The 20,931-nt window shown below is 21.2% G+C and overlaps 1 protein-coding gene and 1 non-coding gene across 3 annotated transcripts in view; one reads left to right on the plus strand and one right to left on the minus strand.

The window, feature by feature from the left end:
* Positions 1-3,203: 3,203 nt before the first annotated feature.
* Positions 3,204-20,931, minus strand: part of LOC129607987 (uncharacterized protein MAL13P1.304) — a 236,556-nt gene continuing 218,828 nt past the window's right edge. For both annotated transcript variants that reach the window (XM_055519279.1, XM_055519278.1), the window contains exons 8-12: positions 12,375-12,423; positions 5,997-6,287; positions 5,741-5,919; positions 4,686-4,889; positions 3,204-4,606 (exon numbers count right to left, since the gene is read on the minus strand). In XM_055519279.1, coding sequence (XP_055375254.1) covers positions 3,734-4,606; positions 4,686-4,889; positions 5,741-5,919; positions 5,997-6,287; positions 12,375-12,423 — 1,596 coding nt within the window. In that variant the 3' untranslated portion in view covers positions 3,204-3,733. The remainder of the gene's footprint in view (positions 4,607-4,685; positions 4,890-5,740; positions 5,920-5,996; positions 6,288-12,374; positions 12,424-20,931) is intronic.
* Positions 20,327-20,515, plus strand: LOC129608192 (U11 spliceosomal RNA). Its single transcript, XR_008696874.1, has one exon. It is a non-coding gene; the product is annotated as a U11 spliceosomal RNA (small nuclear RNA).

The following is a 20,931-nucleotide window of genomic DNA, read 5'->3' on the forward strand; positions in this document are numbered from 1 at the left end:
ATTATAATGCATACATATTTTGTTGCACTTACTGGGGCCACATGTAAGTATTTCAAAAAAAGAAAGAAAGTTTCTGAAAGTAATTTTGAAGGAAATCTCTAAATGAAAGACAAAATTTCAAAGTTTGCTTACAATTGCAAACTTTGAAATGTGCGAAAACTTAGAACTGATACCAGCATATTATGTCAAATACGAGGGGCTTTCGTTTATGCACGGTGCGCTCCAAAGTTCTACATTATAGAACTAAAATTTCTAAAATGCAACGTTAAACAGTATTGTAAAAACTTTAGCTAAGTTTTTTTTTGTTTATACGCAGTCTACAAATTCTGAAACTTTTAAATAACCTATTATTCGAAAATAATAGAAATGATATTATTTATGAAATTGTATCTCAATATTTTTCGCTTCCCAATTCGCTGCAAAATAAGGAAATTTTAATAAAACTTAAAGAAAACTTACTTTAATAATTCTTCAATATCTGAATATGACATTTTTAAATTTAAAATTTCTTTTTGAATTTTAAATTTAAAAAAAAAAAAAAAAAAAAATAAAGTAGCGACAAAATTAATACTAGAGGTCTACGCTACATTTCTAACATTTCTTTATTGTAGATTGAATTTTCGAATGCACTTTATTGGAAGCAGTAATTTCTCAACGATCTATATTTTCAGTGTATATAGCATGAGTTTTCGAACGTACTACAAGTTAAAACTATTCTAGAACTGAATAAACAAAAACCCCCCTATAAGCTATTTTGGAAAAAATCGCTTTCATCTAGAAATTGTAAAGAATAATTATGAAAAATAAATAATTTCTTAGGTTGTTTTCTTAATTATGTAAGAGTTTTTCCTTGGACAAGTTTTGCATTTCTTTTACTTGAGATCTACAAAATTGTATAATTTTAAGTTTTCTTAATAGTTAGTGTAAATGTAGTTTTCATAGGAATCTGAAAATTTAAATTTATTTAATTTTAAAAATAAAATACACCAAAAAATGAAAACTCAAGCGAATTTATTTAATATTTTTTTTTTTTTGTTTTTTAATATTTCGTGTTTTCTTTGTATTCTGCTTTTTTTTTTTTTTTAAATTTATATAATTTGTTTTAAATTTTTTTTAATAATGTCAACACTATTATTTTTAACTTTATTCTTATTTTTTCTTTTTTATTAAATAATTACCAATTAATCTTAAATTTTAGCTTTAGTTATACTAATTCTAGGAATTTGTTTTTATTTTATTTATATTTTCAAAAAAAAAAAAAAAAAAACAAAACATTTTTCTTTACCATAATTAATAATATATTAGTAATTTTATTTTATTATTTATTTCTAAAATTATTAATCTATAAATATAATTATTGTTTAATTTTATGAAAAAATATTTATTTTTTTTTTTTTATTTTCTTTATTGATTTCTTCAATTCTTTTTAATTAATTTTCTAAAGTTTTTCTAAGTGGTTGGACTTGAAAGTAAAATTTATTATATTTTTCCGTTTTGATCTAATAATTTTAAAATTTATTATAATATTAGATCGAGAATAAATAATTGTAAGTGTAATTACAATAATTTTAAAGAAAATAATTTTTTTTTTTGTTTTGTAAAAATATTTTATTTAAAAATACACGTATTGAAGTTTGGAGAGAAAAAAATGTAAAAAGTATAAATTAAAAATATTTAATAGATTTACATTTCGTATGCCATGTTATACAATATTTATGTTAAAATAATTAAGACATAATTTTGAATTTTATTATTAAAATTAATACAATTAAAAATAACAAAAATATTATTTCAATAAAATTTTTCTAGTTTTTTTTTCATTTCTTTTATGTTTACAACTGGCTAAATTCTTTATAGAACAATTAATATAAGCCCATTTCATTCGACTATGTTATTAAGTAGTTAGCCGCATCAGTTGGCATGATCAATTGAGCTTTTCAAAATAAAATATATTTCAAAATTTGAAATTCTATACTGAAAACCACAATACTTTTTCAATAATACCCCATAACCTCAAATGATACGACTAACAGAATATAATGGATTATTAAATTATATTATTTTTTAATTAAAGTTTTTCAGAAATTTTTTTCTACACAAAAATCAATTTTTTTTCAATTATGAGATAATTGGTAAGTTATTATTTAATAGATGAATTAAAAACAAATATAAAAAAATTAACAAATAACATAATTTTTTTTTGCCTTATAATTTAATAAAATTTTCATTGTTTTCATTAAATTGGTAAATTTAAATAATTAAAAAAATTATAATCAATTCCATTTGATTTTTGTATATTTTAATTTTAATATTAACAAAATTCCATAGATTATATTTTAGTTAAAATTAATAACTTATTTCTTATTTAAAGAAATTTTCTTTAAAATAAATTTAAATATCGTATGTGTATAAAATATACGAGCATTATAATAATTTTTAGGTAATTTATATGAATTTAAATTGTTAAAATAGCCAAAAATCTATTTAAATTACAATAAATATAAAATAATTTGAATTTATAAAAATAAATACATAAAATTATTTACAATTATTCTATATATATTGTATTAAAAATAGGTAGTTATACATAAATATAATTAACATTTTAGAGCATACGAAATGAAAATTAATTTTAATTTTAATTTTTATCTTATATATTTTTTTATTTTTATTTTAAATGAAAATTTGCTATATTTTTTTCAATATTTTGTAAAACATAATATGATTTTTATTTTTAAAAATTATCAAAAATAAAATTTTGTATTTAAAATTAAAATATTAAAATTTATTATATTAAATTACTAGCAAAATAAATTAATTTTTACTTATTTTTCAATTTAATTGTTAAATCTTCATTAAAGATTTTTATTTATTTATGGAATATTTTTATTTAATTAATATTTTAAAGTGTCGTTTTTTGAACTTATTATTGAAATACTAAATTTATTTTTGTTATATTGAATAATTAAATAAAATTATTGTATTTACATTTTATTTTTTGAATTTAATACAAAAAATTTTATGTAAAATAAAATATCAAAAACAAATTTCGTAAATTTGTAAAATTTATACTGAAAACATATTTTGAATTTCTAACAAATACACTAGTGTCTCGTATAATTTTTTAATGCAAATAAATTTAATTTTCTTATTATGAAGAATCAATAAGACACAATCAGATTTCTTCTATTAAAAAACAAACGTTTAATTCATTTTAAAATTATTCAATATTTTAGTTTCTTATAAAAAAAAATAATCTTCTTCTTTAATCAATATTTGAATATAAATTTGGTTTATTTCTATTTATTTAGTAGCAAATTTAAATGCTTTTTAAATAATTAAATTAAATTAAAATTTCAATAAATGATTGATAAAAGATCTACAATAAATTTTTAATATAATTAATAATTTATTCTGCTTATAATTTAATATAAATATTTAAAAAAAAAAATTATTATCTTTAAAATTTGGAAAATTTTCTCTAATAAATAATTTCAACTTTGTTTTTATTTTAATTTTTTTATTTCTTTTTTTTTTTTATATATAATTATATTTTTTGTATATTAAATATGTATGTATGTTGTTGTTGTTTTTTTTTTTATTTTTTTTTCAATAATAATAATTATAATTACAAAATTGTGTGTGTATAATGTGTAAAACTTATTTGATAAGAAAAAAAAAAAAAAATTCAAATTTTTTTTTTTGTTTTATTTATTTTTATTTTATAATCATTTTATTCGCTAACCAAGCCAACTTCACGTACAGCTGGTACTGAAATAATATTATTATCCTCCGCTTTTAAAGATTGTACATCCTCATCAGATTTATCTTTCTTTAAAATACAATTTTCAATTAATTGTTTTTGATCTTCTACTAAATCTTTGGAATTATCGGTGTTATCATCTGCACCACTGTCACCAACAATATCATCTAATAATTTATCACCCATATTTTTTTCATTTAATTTTTTATCATCGTCCTCATTATCATAATCTTTATTATTGATATTTTTCAATTGATTATCACTATTATTGCGACTATCGTTACTATTATCACCATCTGCTTCGCTATTATTATTACTATTATTATTATTATTATTTAATTTATCATCAGAATTATTATTTTTATTTTTATTATTCATTATATTTTCATTATTATTAATAACACCATTTTCTTCTTGAATATCTTCAGCAAAACTTCTTGATCCCGTTGAACCGGATGGTGTTTTATTATTATCATCATCACCTGTTGGTACTTCAGTAGCAGGCATTGTACTAACATCATCATCATCATCTAATGAACTTTTACTTTGTAATATTGGATCTGATTCTCTTAGAGATTGTTCAGATCCACCCATACCCTCACCAGTTGGTCTTAAAACTAAATATAATAATATATCGGATAAAGAGATTATTCCAATAACTTTTTGATTATCATCAACAACAACTAAACGATGTACTTCAGCTCTAACAATACGTTCCATAATTGTATATAATGTTTCATCTAAACGACATTTTTGAACACCTTCAAACCATTCGTTACGATGTTCATTTGCTTTACGTAATGATACATCTAAATCGTTGTATGTTTTTTCTGCTGCTAAATTCTAAAATATTGAAAAGAAAAATTTGCATTAGTTTAAGTAACTTTTTTTTTTTAAATAAAAATTCTTTTTTGAAACTTACGATCACATCGAATTTTGCATATATATCAATTAGCCTTCCTTCAGAATCTACCAATGGAAGCGCTGAAACTCTTCGCTCAACGAATTTCTTTAAAGCCGCTATTATACTAGTTTCAGATGTCGCTGTTTCAATATTGTTATATGTTCCAATTTTCAAATCTCGTAATTTCTTTTGCATATATGATGGCTTTGGTAATTCATTAATCTAGAAAAATGGTAAAAAAAGAAACATAATTAATTAATTATTATTAATATTATTTGAAACAATTATCATATAAATAATAATAAATGTAAATTATAATTATTATCACAATTAAATTATAATTTTTAAAAGTAATTGCGAAGTTCGGAATTACCAAACAAGTTTTTAGAATACAATAATATAAAAAAAAAACAGTAATATTAGGCAAAAATTATAAATTTTTTACAAATACTTATTCAATATTAATTCTATTACTTATTTACTTTCATAATGTATGTATATTTTTTATATAAAACATGAGCAGTAGAGGGAGGCGATATTTTTAATTAAAAAGTGAATTAAAAAATTTCATTAACTCAATTCGAAAACTTTTTTTTTAATATTTACTAAAATCATTATAACATCAGCTGATTGAATTAATTGTATAACAAAATAATTGTTAATATAAATAAAAATTTTGAAAATTATTTGAAAATACTAATAGCAATTGGGGAATTATTTATAAAATAATAAATAATTTCCAAGGAAAAATTACTTTCAAACTTTTAATTTAAAATATCCTTGTATTTTATATAATTAAAATTGTATATAAGCTAGGGAACCAGTTACATTATGTATTCTAGTTAAAATTGTAAAACTTAAGCTTAATCAAAAAAAAAAGAAAGTAAGTTTGATTCTTATATACTTAAGATTATAAACAGATTAAATTTATATTTTTTACTTCCGTATTAATCTAGAGACATTGAATTCAAATTTATTTTCTATTCCAGCTGAATTTTTTATTTTATATAACAAAATTATGTTATATACATACATATGAATTTGATTGTATGTGATGTGTTGATATAACTTACATATAAGAACAGGAACCTAAGTATTCGTTTATGTGTCAATATATATAAAACATTTCCTGTCAGCGGATCTATAACCGGTAATCGATGAATTCTATTATGTATTAATGTTTTTATAGCATCAAATAATGATGCATCAGGTCCAATGCTGACTAAAGGCATTACTTGGTTATGAAGAACACCTAAAATTTTATAAAAAAAAAAAAAATTTAATTTCAAATTATTTAATTGAAAGAAATAATTTTGTAAGAAAACTTACTTCTCCATGTATCTAATTTATGTTCCTCTAACTGATCCATTGATGAATTCGCAGATGTATAATACATTTGTAATATTTTAATAAAATCTGTTATTGTTAGCATACCAACAAATTGTTGTTTTTGTGAATCCCATAATGGAGCTGCTCTAACACCATTATATACTAATGCATAAAATGCTTTTTTAACTAATAATTGAGTATCAAATACGACTAATTTAGCTGACGTTGGTATTAAATCATAGCACTTATGAAAACGAAAGAATTTAACAAATATTTGTGATTCATCTTCTTCTGCAATTAAGAAAAAAAAAAAAAGAAAATTAGAAATATTAGTAAATTAAAATAAATAAAATGAATAATATAAAATAATTTTTTGTTTTTTTTTTTTGAAAAATCTGTGCTATTTGATCAAATTTTATTTGAATTTCAGTTTTAAAATAATTCAAATTTGTTATTTAATTTTTTCAATTTTAATTGAATTTTTCAAACCTCGTTTCAATAAATTAGCTAATAAACGTTTCCAGGCCTCAGAAACTTTTTCAAATTCTTTAATACTTTCAATTGGGTAAACATCAGATGACCAATAGTCATTTTTATTACCACCAAGTACTAAACGACCAGCATAATTTGAATAAAAATGAAGTTGTAGCATCGGGTTTTGCGATTTTTATTTTATTTTTTATTTTAATATTAAAACAAAATTAAATTTTTTTTTTAAAATTAAAATTATTTAATTAAAATTATTCGTTTAATTTTATTTATTTTTTAAATTTTCATTACAAATTGCTCTCTCATTTATTTTTAATTATTAAATTAAACTTATTCAATTTTTTAAATTTTATATTGCATAAAATATTTTAATAAAATAATTTATGTTTTTTTCTTTTATTATTGTTCTATATTCTCGAGTTTTTCTCTCTCGCGGCAAAATTCATTAATTATGTATTTCTTAAGATTTAAACTAAAAATTTATTTGAATAAAAAAAAAAAAATAATTGCTTTGATCTTGAAGCACAAATCACTAAAAATATACACTATTTTTTTTTCTTCTTGTGTGTTTTTTTTATTTTAATTTTTTTTTTACATATTTTATTCGCGATGTACTAAAGACAGTCGACAAATGATAATCCAAAGTGCTCAAAAAAATATTTAAATTTTTATTATTTGTTATTTTTATAATGAATGCGAAAACAAAAAAAAATAATAATAATAAAAATAACACTAATAGATGAGTCGTCTTCTCTATAGTGATAATATGCTCTCGCCTTTCATGCACACGTCGTCTTCTTTGTACACAAGCATTTATAGCATATATATAATATTAAAATCACTCACTCGTACATAAAATAAAAAAAAAATTCTTTTGATCAAATTTTTCACTCAAAAAATAAAATAAAAATTTATTTATTACTCATCAATTTAAATTTAGGAAACGCGTGTTTTATTTTTAATATTTATTTTTAATTTGAAAATTATTTTTTTGCAAAAAAAATTTTTTTTTAAAGCGGATATATGAAAATATGTGTGCGTAGATATGCAAGTACGTTTCGGTATAAGCAAGCAGGTATAATGCGGATAATATTATTTTTTTTTTATTTTTTACTCATGAGAAACACAAACTCTCATATTATTATTGTTATGCCAGTACTTATGCACTAAATTCAATTAATTATTAATGCTCAAATTTCAAATTAGAAAAAAACACTCAAAATTTTTAAATTATTAAAAATAATAAGATAAAAATAAATAATTGTAGTTAATTTTTTTAATTATTTTATTAATTTTAAATTCATAAGAGACGAAATTATGAATTTGCGCTCTTTCTATTCTCTCTCAAAGGAAATAAATTTAAAAGTAGATGAAATAAAAAAAAATATTGCGCAAAATTTTTTAAATATTACAAATAATTTTTTATGTTCTCTTGAATAATTGAGTACAATTGATAGTTTTTTTTTTTAGTATTAAACGGTACTTTTAAAAATTGTAAATTGTACTACGACACGGTATGAACCGAACTAAAAAAAAAAATTTTTTTTTTATAGTAAAGCTTTTTCCGCCTTCTATTTTTTTTAGATCCGAAAAAAAAATTAACTGAGATCAGCTTAATCAATATTGCTAAGTGTGATAGTAGCACTCACTGTTGCTTGCCTAAAATATTGCAATAATGATTTTTCATGTGATTCTTTATAAATGTTTTTTTTTTGTTATTTATTTTTCATGACGTTGAATTTAATTCATAGTGTATATGTATGTAGAAAAATATTCATACAAAGCTATATTAGTTATGTTTACTATATGTATACAGTGACAAATAAAACACATGTAGATATACATACATAAGAATATAAAAGTAAATAATATATATTTTGTGAGGCTGCAAGAAGTAGATAGAAAAAATTTACATACACACACATATATAAGATAATAATAAAAATAATGATAATAGAGTGACCATATATCTGAGAAAATATTTTGTGCTTTTAAACAACTTTTTATTAATCGAAAGTATGTAAATTAATTGAAGAATAAATTGATAGAAAAAAAAAAACATTTTTATATTGTACTATTGTTAACATAGAAGAAATGTAAATTTAGAACTATGTCTTTCGGAATGATATTTTTATGAAAAATATAAACACGCTTGGGAGCTATATATATCGTACGTTTGCGAGAACAATGCCATAAGTCAAAATACAAAGTCGCAAACTTGATTTTATTGCTGTTATACGTACTTTCATATACAAAGTTTTTCTGTAACAAAATAATACAGAAAATTTGTGCATATACTAGTAGAATACCAACTTTTTTTAGCCTTTGATAGTAATTTACACTTGGCTATAAATATTTTAAATTCCGGAATTCGAAGTTATATTTTTAATCCTTGTCGTTATCCTTCCCAGTATGCCGATTTAATATATTTTGAATTTCCAAATTTTATTTGAAAATCTCAAAAATTATAAATTCAAATTAAGATTTTCAAATTTAATAGTCTAATCTAATAGATTATACAAATTTAATTTGTACAAAAAAAAATAAATCATCAATTAAAAACTAAATTTTAAAATAAAATGGTAACTTTGAGAAATTTTTTTTTTTTTAAAAACAGCTGACAAATTTAAAAAGAAAGAAAGAAAAAATTTGTTTTCTAAATATAATTTGGGTACCAGTCGGTCAATAAGAACAACATACATACATGATTATATGCATACATACATATATTGATATTCTTACATCATATGACTTAGAGAACAATATAGAAAATAGAAGTAAGCGTTAAAATTGCAAAATGCTCTATAGTATTTCCCGAGATAAAATAAAATTTATAGTACTGAAAGCACACAAGTATTGGCATATATATTTATGTATGTATGTATATTATGTCATTTGGAGAATTAAAATTTTTTTTATAAATTTATTATATATGTATGTTATGCATAAATATATGTACAGTATGTATGAAAATTTTTTTCGAATAAATCTTAATGTTGCTAAAATTTATAATGTTTCTAAGATTAGGAACATTATGGACACAAATATAGTGCAGTTTTCGCCATCTATCGCGATATACTGAGTTCATGAAAAGGCCTAGCATAATTAGTGTCCATTATGTATGTATTATACATACTTATGAATGAAATCTCTATGAGGTATCTGGGATAACGATTAATACAATTTAATGATATGGTGAAATTTTTAATCGAAATTCAAAATACGTTAAATTAGCCAAACATCGAGCCTATTGCTTAATTAATCAAAATAAAATTATATACACATACATTTTCATACATATTCACAATAAATGAATGATTGTTTCCAACGAAAACATCACATAAAACTGATAACAGCTGATAGACAGCTCAATTGAATATATTAACCTCTAAAATTCTTTCTTTTTTTACAATTTCAAAGTCTTTTCAATTTTACATCTTAAAAAAAAATAAAAAATTAGATTATTAGATTAGTAATTGGCGCTGCTGTTCACGTCAAATAATTTTTTTAACTATGTACACATCTATATACACACAAGCTAATGTTGAATTCATTTTCAATTTTTGAGGTGTTAAAGGTCAAAATCAGGTGAAATCAAAATAGATGCGAATAGTAGACGACGAAACATAATTATTTAATTTATAATGAATTTATTTATAAAAGCCATTAATTTCACATCAATTCAAGATAAGAATGAAGAGAGTATAATTTTTATAACAAATAGTTTATGAAGTAGCGTAGCATTTCATTTATATGTGTGTATTGGAAAATTTTTTCAATTTTCTAAACTAATAAAAATTTGAATAGTTTTTGAACAAAATTTTTTTCTCTTTATAAAATTTGTAATAATTAATTATAATTATTAATAAGAAGCATAATATATTATTACATATATCTACATACATATTTATATTATTGTTTGTTGATATTTAATTATTTAAGTGATTTATTTGTTTATTTTTAATTTTTGTTTTACAAATTTTTTGAATTTTATTTGATTTCGACATAGCGCCAACACATACATTCATGACAATTTTATTAAGTACTAAAATATGTTCTTCTTAATATTATATATTTAGGTTTATAAAGAAAAATATATATTTCTATATTGTATGTATATAAGCCACGTGCTATCATCATATATAGATAAATTGGAATAAATTATTCTGTCGTCGTTGGTACTAGTCGAAAAAACGAAATTCTTTATGAAGATTTTCTGGTATTATAATTTTATGTAGCTGGTATTTTTAGTGAAACTTGGTGAAATTTAATTTACTATTTGATTACTATTAAAAATAGCTAGGTACAAATTTAAATACAGGTTATTTTTTTTTAGAAATTTGAAGAAAAACTCTATACGGGGCTCTGATAGTAGTATTTGATCTGCAAGTTATCACTAAAGTACAAGTTAAAATTAACTTCTGTCGAAATTTTGTAGGAATTCAATATAAAATCACATTAGATTCGAAGAGTTAAAACTGTTATGGTTTTTAACCTAAAATGGAAGTGAGTTTAATAAATTTTTAGGAAAGCAAGAAATTAGCTTTTTCGAATGGTTGACTATATTAAATTGAAAAAAGAATCAAATTCGACTAAATGTAGTATATGAGCTGTAAAATGAGGGAGAAAATGCATCATGCCAAAATAATTTTAAATTTGTTCTTTTAATGTCGAAAAAATCTTGTACTAATTTTTTTTTTCCTTTAAAAATATTTAAAGAATTTTTTTGTTTTGAAATTCTATGAAGAGAAAATTTTTGGCAATATAAGATGTCTCGAGTAATATTATCAATATTTTAATTAACTTTTGGCAAATTAAAAAAATATAATATAAAATCTTTAATACCTACATACATATTTCAATTTAAACAGTATTTAAACACATACCCATACATACATTCATATAGTATAAGTATATTTTGTGTATGTATAAGAAATCAAAGGTATAGAATATTTAGAAAATTTATAATTATAAAAATTATTTTGCGATGCATTTAATTTAACGGAACAATTAATTAAATAAATATTAATGATTTTATATACACCATAATTTATAATATTAGATAATTTGCTAAAATGCTTAAATTTTTTTTTATTTGGCAAGATATTGTTAATTTACCGCATATGAAATCTTGATTAAATATTCTAATAATATTATAGCGCTTTAAATGTATAAGGGTAAAAATGTGAGTACAATAACATTCATGTACAATTATATAATTAAATAAATTATAAAATTTTAAAATTTTTTTTTTAATTTTTATATTTAATTAATTTTTGTGAATTATTTTATAGTTTTGTTAAATTTTTGTATTGCAAAATGTTAATATTTTGTGGTCATAATCTGATGTAATACTGGTGGCTCTCATGTAGGATTTCAATGATTATTGAGATAATGTCATTATTATTATAAAAAAACAGATTAACATGATTATTCTATTGCAATGTTGCTTCTGACTTAATAAAAGCGAGTATTGCACCCACATTTCAATCATTCGTCTCCCATACCATATATATATACGAATATATGTCGTATTTTTGATATACTGATTACGTTTGATCTGAGACAATCGAATTTTTGATTAATTAATAAAGTAGTTAACAGTCAAAATACACATAGAATTGTCAAAATGACATAGAAATGTCAAAATTAAATAAGAATTAAATTCTTTCAATTTATTTTAATTTGGACATTTGTTTGAGTATACTCGTAATTAGTGCCTCTACAGCAATTATTATGTAAAGTAATTTGATTATTATATAAATTTACCATTTAAGGAAAAAAAAATTCCGACATTAACATTTTAAGGCTTGTCAAATATGCAACAGATTTTTCATATACATATGTATTCAAAAAAAAAAAACCATATGTATGCTTGCAATAACTTACCTAAATCTGAAAGGCTAACTTTTTCTAAGAATGGATCTGCCACTGGTAACTGTAAAAATAACAAAAAAAATTATTTGAAATCACTTAAATTTCTCAGAAATTTCAATATAGCATTAATATTTTAATTTTATTTAAATTCAATTTCCAATTTAATTAACTCGATAATATTGCAGTTTTATTGTAATTTTATATGTGTATGTATTTAAATAGCGGAAATGCCTCGAATAAATTTTCGGGAACAATTCAAATAATCAATTAATAAATACGTTTTGATTCATTTTGCATACTCATATAGAATATTGTCCAATAAAATATTTTTCATATTTAAATTTTCTTAAAATTTAAAAAAAAAGAAACAATAACGATAATTTAATTACTAGCTATTTACTATTTGATTTATGAAAATAGACTTTAACTACACTCACACACACACAAATAAATAGCCCGCTTAAAAAAGACAATATTTTTTAATTTTCATATTGTTTTCTTTCTTTCAAATTCAATCAAAATCAATTTAAGTTAATTTAGAATTGAATAAAAAGAAAATTATAAAGATCACTTTTTAAGAAATTTCCTAAAGTAATTGTGAAAGTAAGCAGTAATACAACAGATGTGGGTATGTACTGTATAATTTTTCCATCTATACACTATATGGTAATAAATTTCGGATTAATAGACACAAATTTACTATTATTTTCAATTGGATCTTGAAAATTTAAATTTAGTATGTGCATGTGAAATGATTTGGATATTCAGGCATCATCAACAATTTTTAAAATTAATTTGAAAAGAAAATTCCAAGAAGATAAATCGGATCATCCCTTTTGTTTAAGAAACTTTTATTTTATATACTTAAGTATTCAAGCATCACAGATGAACAAATAATATTAAAGCAAGTAAAATTTGAGTAAGAACAAACATATTATATGACGCACTAAAAATGATAATCGTAAATGTGTAATTTTTCTATTTTATAGGAAAATAAAAATTTAAAATGAAGTTTAACATATACCGCAATTATTACCCCATTAAAAATATAATATTCCGCTAAAGAAATTGCTACGAAATGAATAAATTAAAAAAATCAAAATATATTCCATAGTTTTCACAAAATCCGGGATTTGTAACAATTTTGAATTATTGCTATATAAAATTTATTAAATAGCTGAAAACATGTGGAAAACAATAATTATTAATGAGAATTATTTAATTTAAATTATAATTTCTGTAAAATTTGTTACGAATCGCGTTATGAATCGCGTTAAATTAAAAAGTTTTATTTTTCTAGGTATTTATCCTCTATGCACACAATGTATTACGTATGTAGACAGTGTAATACAAATTCTAGTTAGAGATATGAATTTAATATAAGCAATATTTACATTATTGTTATATTATTATTCATCTACATTCTACAATATATTTTTATTTTTATTTTCATTTAAAATTGTGTTCAATTCATTAATCTCTATGATTTATGTAGAATTTAACTTGTGGAAAAAACCATAATTATTAATTTAACAAAAATAATAATAATGTTAATAAAAACGTCATAGTAAAACCAAAATTCTACAAAGGTTTCATTTTATTTTAACACATAACAGTAAAATATAAAATAATCGTCGAATTTTACAAAATAATATGAGTATATAACTGCATAATAAATTAGTAACTGCACATTACACAAGAATATCCAGAATATTTCTGGATTTAAAAGTATTCCATGTGCAATTCAGGGAAATTACTTTCGCAAAAAATATATTTACTAGATTTAATACAAATGTAATCGATAATTTTTGAAAAATATGAAATACATATTTGATTATCAAGTTCTTAGCCTGAGATAATCAACAGATAAAATTCGATTTTTCAATATGAGTATGACTAAATTATTGACCTTAATTTTGAAATCAAAACAATAATAATTTCACGATTTCTTTATGACGCTAATTCATAACTCTTTGGAATTTCCATTTACTACAAAAATTTTATGACTCCGTACACAACGATTGAATTTATGTAAATCTTACATATCACTTAGATGATCAATAGTTTTCTTATATATAGTTAAATGGAATTTTATATCACGGAATAAAGATTATTAATTGGAATATTTTAATATATAAAAATATTAAATAATAATGATGACATCACAATAAGATTCCGAAATTTTACGTGTACAAATACACGCATTATTATTAAAAAAAAATTTTTGCGTAAATTTTTTAAATTTGGTGCTATTTTTAAAACAAGGTGTTTATTTAATTTTATAATTAAAAAGCTTTATAACTTTGTTTTAATAGAGCAATTAGAATAATTATCGCATACCTAACAAATTGAATATAATTTGTAAGTAGTAAATAAATGTATACATTCTAACATTATGTAAAGAAATGGAAAAATTCCCTTCTAATTAATTCAATTTATTAACTATTACATAGCATTAGTAATTAAGTGAAAGTTATGATTAATTTTATTTTAAAAACGTGTTGAGATAATTAATTTTATTTTTAATTCTCAAGTCAATTGTAAAATAGAACAACGTTTATTGTTTTATGTATATAACATTTTATGTTAAATAAGGAGATAAGATTGAGTTGGGCAAGCAATGGCTTCTTTTGTCGTTCAATATCTATTTTTTAAAGTGGCCGCACAGAAAGGATGGTAAATCTAATTAATTTTCTTGTGGATAAGTCAAATTTCTTGCTTATATTGAATATTTCGTAATACATAAATTGCAGCTTCGAAAAACAAAATTTATTCAAGTTGTATTAAATACATCGAATTTTGCGAAAAATATTTATTCGAAATCAAATCCTTAGAATATATTCATGAATAATGTTTTTATGTGAAGATACATGCAATCAAACAGAAACTATATCCAAATTTGCACCTTTTTCTGTATTTACCATTCATAATTCTTAAAAACTAAACCCAATTACTATTATCAATCACTCATTAGTCCTGTAGAGGTCTTAATTAATATTCATAGGTCTTTAAACTTACTTTAGATAATTTATGTCTTCTCCAAATAGCACTACGTCTTAATGTATTACCAAGTCTAGAATACCATCGTGGAGATGATATATTTTCTGTTGATAAATATCCATTATAATTTGATGAATTCGAATTCGAATTCGATGATGATGATGATGATAATAATGTTCGATTAGTTGTATTACTATCTTCTAAATAAAATTTAGTATCATCATATGAAATTTCTTCATATGAAGACATACTAGAATTACTAGTATTATCTAATGATAATTTCTTTTTAACATTTAAATATTCTGGTGATGAATTTAATGAACGTGATTTACGATATTTTTCAAATGCTATAAGATATTGTTGTGGTACATGATCAATAATAATTTGCGGTGGCTGATATTTGCTAGTTTGTGTTTGAGCATTTTTATGACTAGGACGTCTTTTTGGTAATACTGATAGTGTTGAAGATACAGGTGGGCATGAATCCACTAATGACATACGACGGAACATTTTACCGTTTTTTCTATTTTTATTTTAAATTTTTTTTTGTTTTGTTTTCAAAATTCTTTATAACATGAATTTTTTTTTTTTGTAATTTTCTTAATTAGTTTTGCAATTTAAATTTATCATTTCATTTTATAGTTAAAATTTTTATTGAATTTTGATTTTTTCAATGAAATTTTTACACTTTTTGCAATGATAATTGATTTTTTAAACATGGATTTTAGCTTTAACATAAAGAGAAAAAAAAATTATAATTTTTTATATAATTATTATTGTAATTATGGTAATTATTATTGCCCTGAACATTTTTTATTACAAAATATTTAAATTTTCATTATTTTGCAATAATTGTTGAATTATATACATAATTGTATCTAATTGAATCAGGTAAATAGTGAAACACGTTTATTTAAACAATTTTCGGAAATATTCGTCAAATTCGATAATATTCGCCAATAATCGAAAAAACGAGTAATTGATTAAATGCGATTAATTATTTGAAATTTTAGTTTATATTGAATTCTTATAAGTATCTTATACAATAACTTTGCATTTTATTTCAAATTTTTAACAAAAATTCTATACTACAGTAATATAAAGTGTCTGTCATACAATAAAATAATTTGCAACCCTTTCACAAAATCATGTGCACAGATTATTTAAAACTTAAATATTTACAACTTTCTAACACCAAAATAGTGAAAATTAATTCAAATATATTTTAATATTAAAAATAAATATTGATTAAGTATGAAGAATATTATAAAAATAAACAAATTGCCGAAAATATTATTGAAAATTAAAAAAAAAATCTGAGACAGTGCCCGAAAATAAATTTTAAATATAAAATTTTTCGAATAATAAAAATTCCGTAACAGCAATAATATTCCAGTAAGAACAAAAAGAGAAAATTTATGAGAATTAATGCCGATTATACTTTATGTTTATAAAATTACAAAAAAAAAAATAAATATAAAACACAACCAATCACGTTTAAAGTTAAAATTATACTGATTTTTACTATCATAGTCCCATAGTGTAGGTACTATTTCAAATTGATTTAATCAATTTCGTATATTGTATAAGAACTGTTATTGTAGTTTTTCTTCTTTATTTTTACTATGTACGAATGCATTACTTTATACTACTTAATTCCAACACGCGAAGATTTCAAGTTTATGTGAAAAAAACAAAAACAAAAACAGCAATTAACAATATTAGTAAATAAATTCAATGAGTATAAGAGAAATACGAAAAAATATTTAAAAAAAAAATATCAAAAATTTTTTTTATATACACACATAATGTAAATAATCTTTGTATGAATGTACTGAATTTTTATTTGAAGAAAGAAATTTATGATCAATTGATCATAATTAAAGCTTATTAAAAGCCGCTAATAAATGCAAAAATCTTTTTTCATTTATTGTGAATGTATAGCACATATAATATTACTGCGCGATTCAAAAATAATTTTTAAAATTTTAATTGTATATATAGAAAACTTTTTAATATAAATAATAAATAAATAAATAAATGATAAATAAATAAACAATGTTTGCAATACAATGTCAATTTAAAATTGAAATTTAATTCAAATATTTTTAGTATAAATAGAAAATATTATAATAAATTCACAATAAAATCTATATTTAATAAGATAATTTTATTGTGAATTTAATGTTGTTCAACTTGAATTTTACACAATTTTTTATATTAATAATTTGTAAAATCATATTTAGAGATTAATAAAAGTGATTTGCAAAAATAAAATAAATAAAAATGATTTAAAATTTTGGGAAAATTTTAGAGCTTAAAGAGACTACGTTTCACTAGAATTTAACAACTATTTATATTGTTGATGTATAAAATAATTAATAATTCAGTGGTACTAAGGAATAACGATCTAAGTCAAAATTCGTATATGTATAGTTTCAAGTAATCAAATTAAAACATTATCAAATAAATTCTTAATCTTTAATAAGTTTAAGTTTTACAAGAGACAAACTTTTAATTTTTTAACAAGTTATTAAAAACCATATTTAAATTATAAAATCTAGTTATGGTTGTACCGTTGTATATTCCTAAATTAAAATTTAAGAGTATAGCTATATACAATGTGAAATTTTTTATATCAACATACATTTATAATGTACAATGTTCACAATGAAATTTAGCATTGGTATTCTAATTAAATTTAAATAAAAAAAAAATATTATAACCAAACAAAATTTTATAATATTAAAATTAAAATTAGAATTTCGTAATTTTAAACTGTGTTATTTAAAATGAATCATCAGCAAATGAAAAATTTTTATTGATTCTCATTTTGATTATTTGCATAAATATAAATTTAACACAATTGATTATAAATTAAATTTACACATATTTAATATCGGACTGTTTTTAAATCAAGCGTATTCAAATATTTAAAAAATCTTATCCTATAATTGTTATAAAGCAGTGGTGAGTTTAATATATTTTTTAACAAAATCACTGGTCAATTATTAGTTTGTTGTCAAAATTGTTAATTCACCCTTATTTACTATAGAAAAAGAATAATTTTAAACTGTATACTATCAAAGACAATAGGCAAGCAAAAATTTGCAAAATCGCTGACAATAAAGTACTGCAAAAAGCCCAGATTTAAGAGGAGTTCGCTAAATCTTTTTGAAAAAAATTTTACTGGCTCATTTCCACACCTGCTAATGGAGTTTTTAATCACATAGGTAAGATATTTAATTATATAGTTAAAAATACATAATTCTTTGTTATTAAATAAAATTTATTCGTTATGATCATTGCCAATGTCATTTGATATATAAATAAAAAATGTATACAGTAGCCGCATTTTTTTCTAAAAATCGTGTTGCAAAAAAAAATTATAAATAAATATGTACACGTTTTTGTGTTATGTATAGCAGTTACAGTGCAGTTTAAAAATACGAGTATTGAAAACTGGAAAAAAATTATGTCAAATAGCATAGAGCGAAAGATCTTGTAATTCTTGGCGAGAATCTAACGTCATATTCTCAACACGTGAATTTTATAAAACACTGTGGAAAGCTGTTTTGACTGATACAATCACAGAAAATATATGTATGTACCGTTGTCAAAGAAATAAAATTTATAGTTCAAAACTTTTGTATTGCATTGTTATTTTAAAAATTTTCATGGTTACGGTCATTTATTAATTGATACAAAAAGAAAACAATAATATAATTAAAATAGTAGCGTAAAAATCATACAAAGTTGTTTAATATAGTCACGAATTTCACATATTATATGAATCTGTAAAATGAAGGTAAGCATAAATATTTTGTTTTATTTTTATTTATTTGTTCTTTTAGTATGGTGCTTTCAAACTAATATTCGAAAAATACAAAAACAAAAAAATGATGACTTATGTTCTTTAAGGTTTATGCACTTATAATTAAAAAAATATATTTATTTTTTATACGATATTATGAATAAAATAAAATCTGACCTTTATTTTCTTATTTTTATATTAAAACAAAAAAATGTAGTTCAATTTAAACTACTCAAATTTAAAAATGAAAAAAAAAAACTTATCAGACCAGTATTGATTTCATTAAGACTTGCACATCTACCTACGTACACTTGCATTTATGTCTGAAACTTGAATTTTAAGAATTTTTTCAAATATTTCAACTAAAAACCAGTATCTTTGATACTAGTGCATGTGTATAACAACTCAGGAATAATTTGGGTTGAATAAATTCAAAAAAAAGCAAGACACAAGCAGGATGTGCATATTATATGTACATAATCCCAAAAACGAATTACGGATTAAAGGCAAATATGAAAGAATTTATGTATTTATTTTAGTTGTAAAACAACTGTTGCCGGATATTATAATAATAAAAGCATGGCGTCACATAACATAGGAAATTACGTAACTATTTATTGCACGGATGTACGTACTGTGAAATTCTAAGTAAAATTGTTGTATTAGAATTATTCTTATATTTATATTCTAATTAAATGGTAATTTTAAAATTAAAATTGTTTGTTCTAAATTACAAAATACCAAACATTGTATGTAGACTTGGCCTAACAAAAAATGCAGTTTAGTTCAATTGTTGAACCAAGAACGTAAATTGGCACTATCTTACGATCATGAAATTTTAATTTTTTTATTACAATTAATTTATTATAAAATGTTATAAGTAAATTAAATTTATTAAAATTAATTTAATGAATTAAAAAGCAAATAAATAATTTTATAAAAACAAATTCGCATTCTGTATTGCACAAAAAGTGCTGAAAGCATGAAATTCCTTTAATGAAATGCATAACATTAAAATATCCACGTTTCTTTGTATGTAAATATAGTAACCAATACAGATAAAAATATAAATTTCAGTTAATATATAAAACTCACAGATAAATTTTGAAACAAAATCTATAATAATAAAAACTTTTATATTTAAAAGCAATAAAAGGGTGCTCGTTACTACTATGTTTTTTTTTCTAAATGTAGTAAATAACGCATTATAGTTATCAATAGCCAAAAATTTCTGGCTAAATCTTTGATTTCTATAGTGGAGTATGGTTATCAGGACATACTCAGCATAAAATTTTTGTAACAGGAGGCTGTTAGCTGCTACTTTTGCGCCGACGCCTCTTCTGAATAATTAAAAATAAAAAAAATTTACAAATTTATTGCTAAATTTTTGTATTCAAAACAGAGGTGTAAAGCTGCTTTTTATAATAGTTGAAAATAGCATGTTTTGAAACCCATATAAAATAATATTTACTACGGACACAAACCTTTCATAGTAAATTATATTGCATTGCAATATGGTGAATTTCAAATTGAACATTATCAACTTTTTATTCTTAAAAGCTTTTTTTAATATAATTGTTATTACATACAAATATATTGGAGTGTTGCCAGTGATAATTGTTCGTTTTCTTATGGCTTTATAAAAAATCTATATGGCTTATAATAAAGAACAAAATTTCATATTTTTAACATTATAGAACTTAACATTTTTTAAAAAAAACTGTTTTTTAATTCATAATTTTTATAAAGTAGGAG

Source organism: Condylostylus longicornis, unplaced genomic scaffold, assembly GCF_029603195.1.
Source record: "Condylostylus longicornis isolate FDR11 unplaced genomic scaffold, ASM2960319v2 ptg000030l, whole genome shotgun sequence".
Taxonomy (NCBI): domain Eukaryota; kingdom Metazoa; phylum Arthropoda; class Insecta; order Diptera; family Dolichopodidae; genus Condylostylus; species Condylostylus longicornis.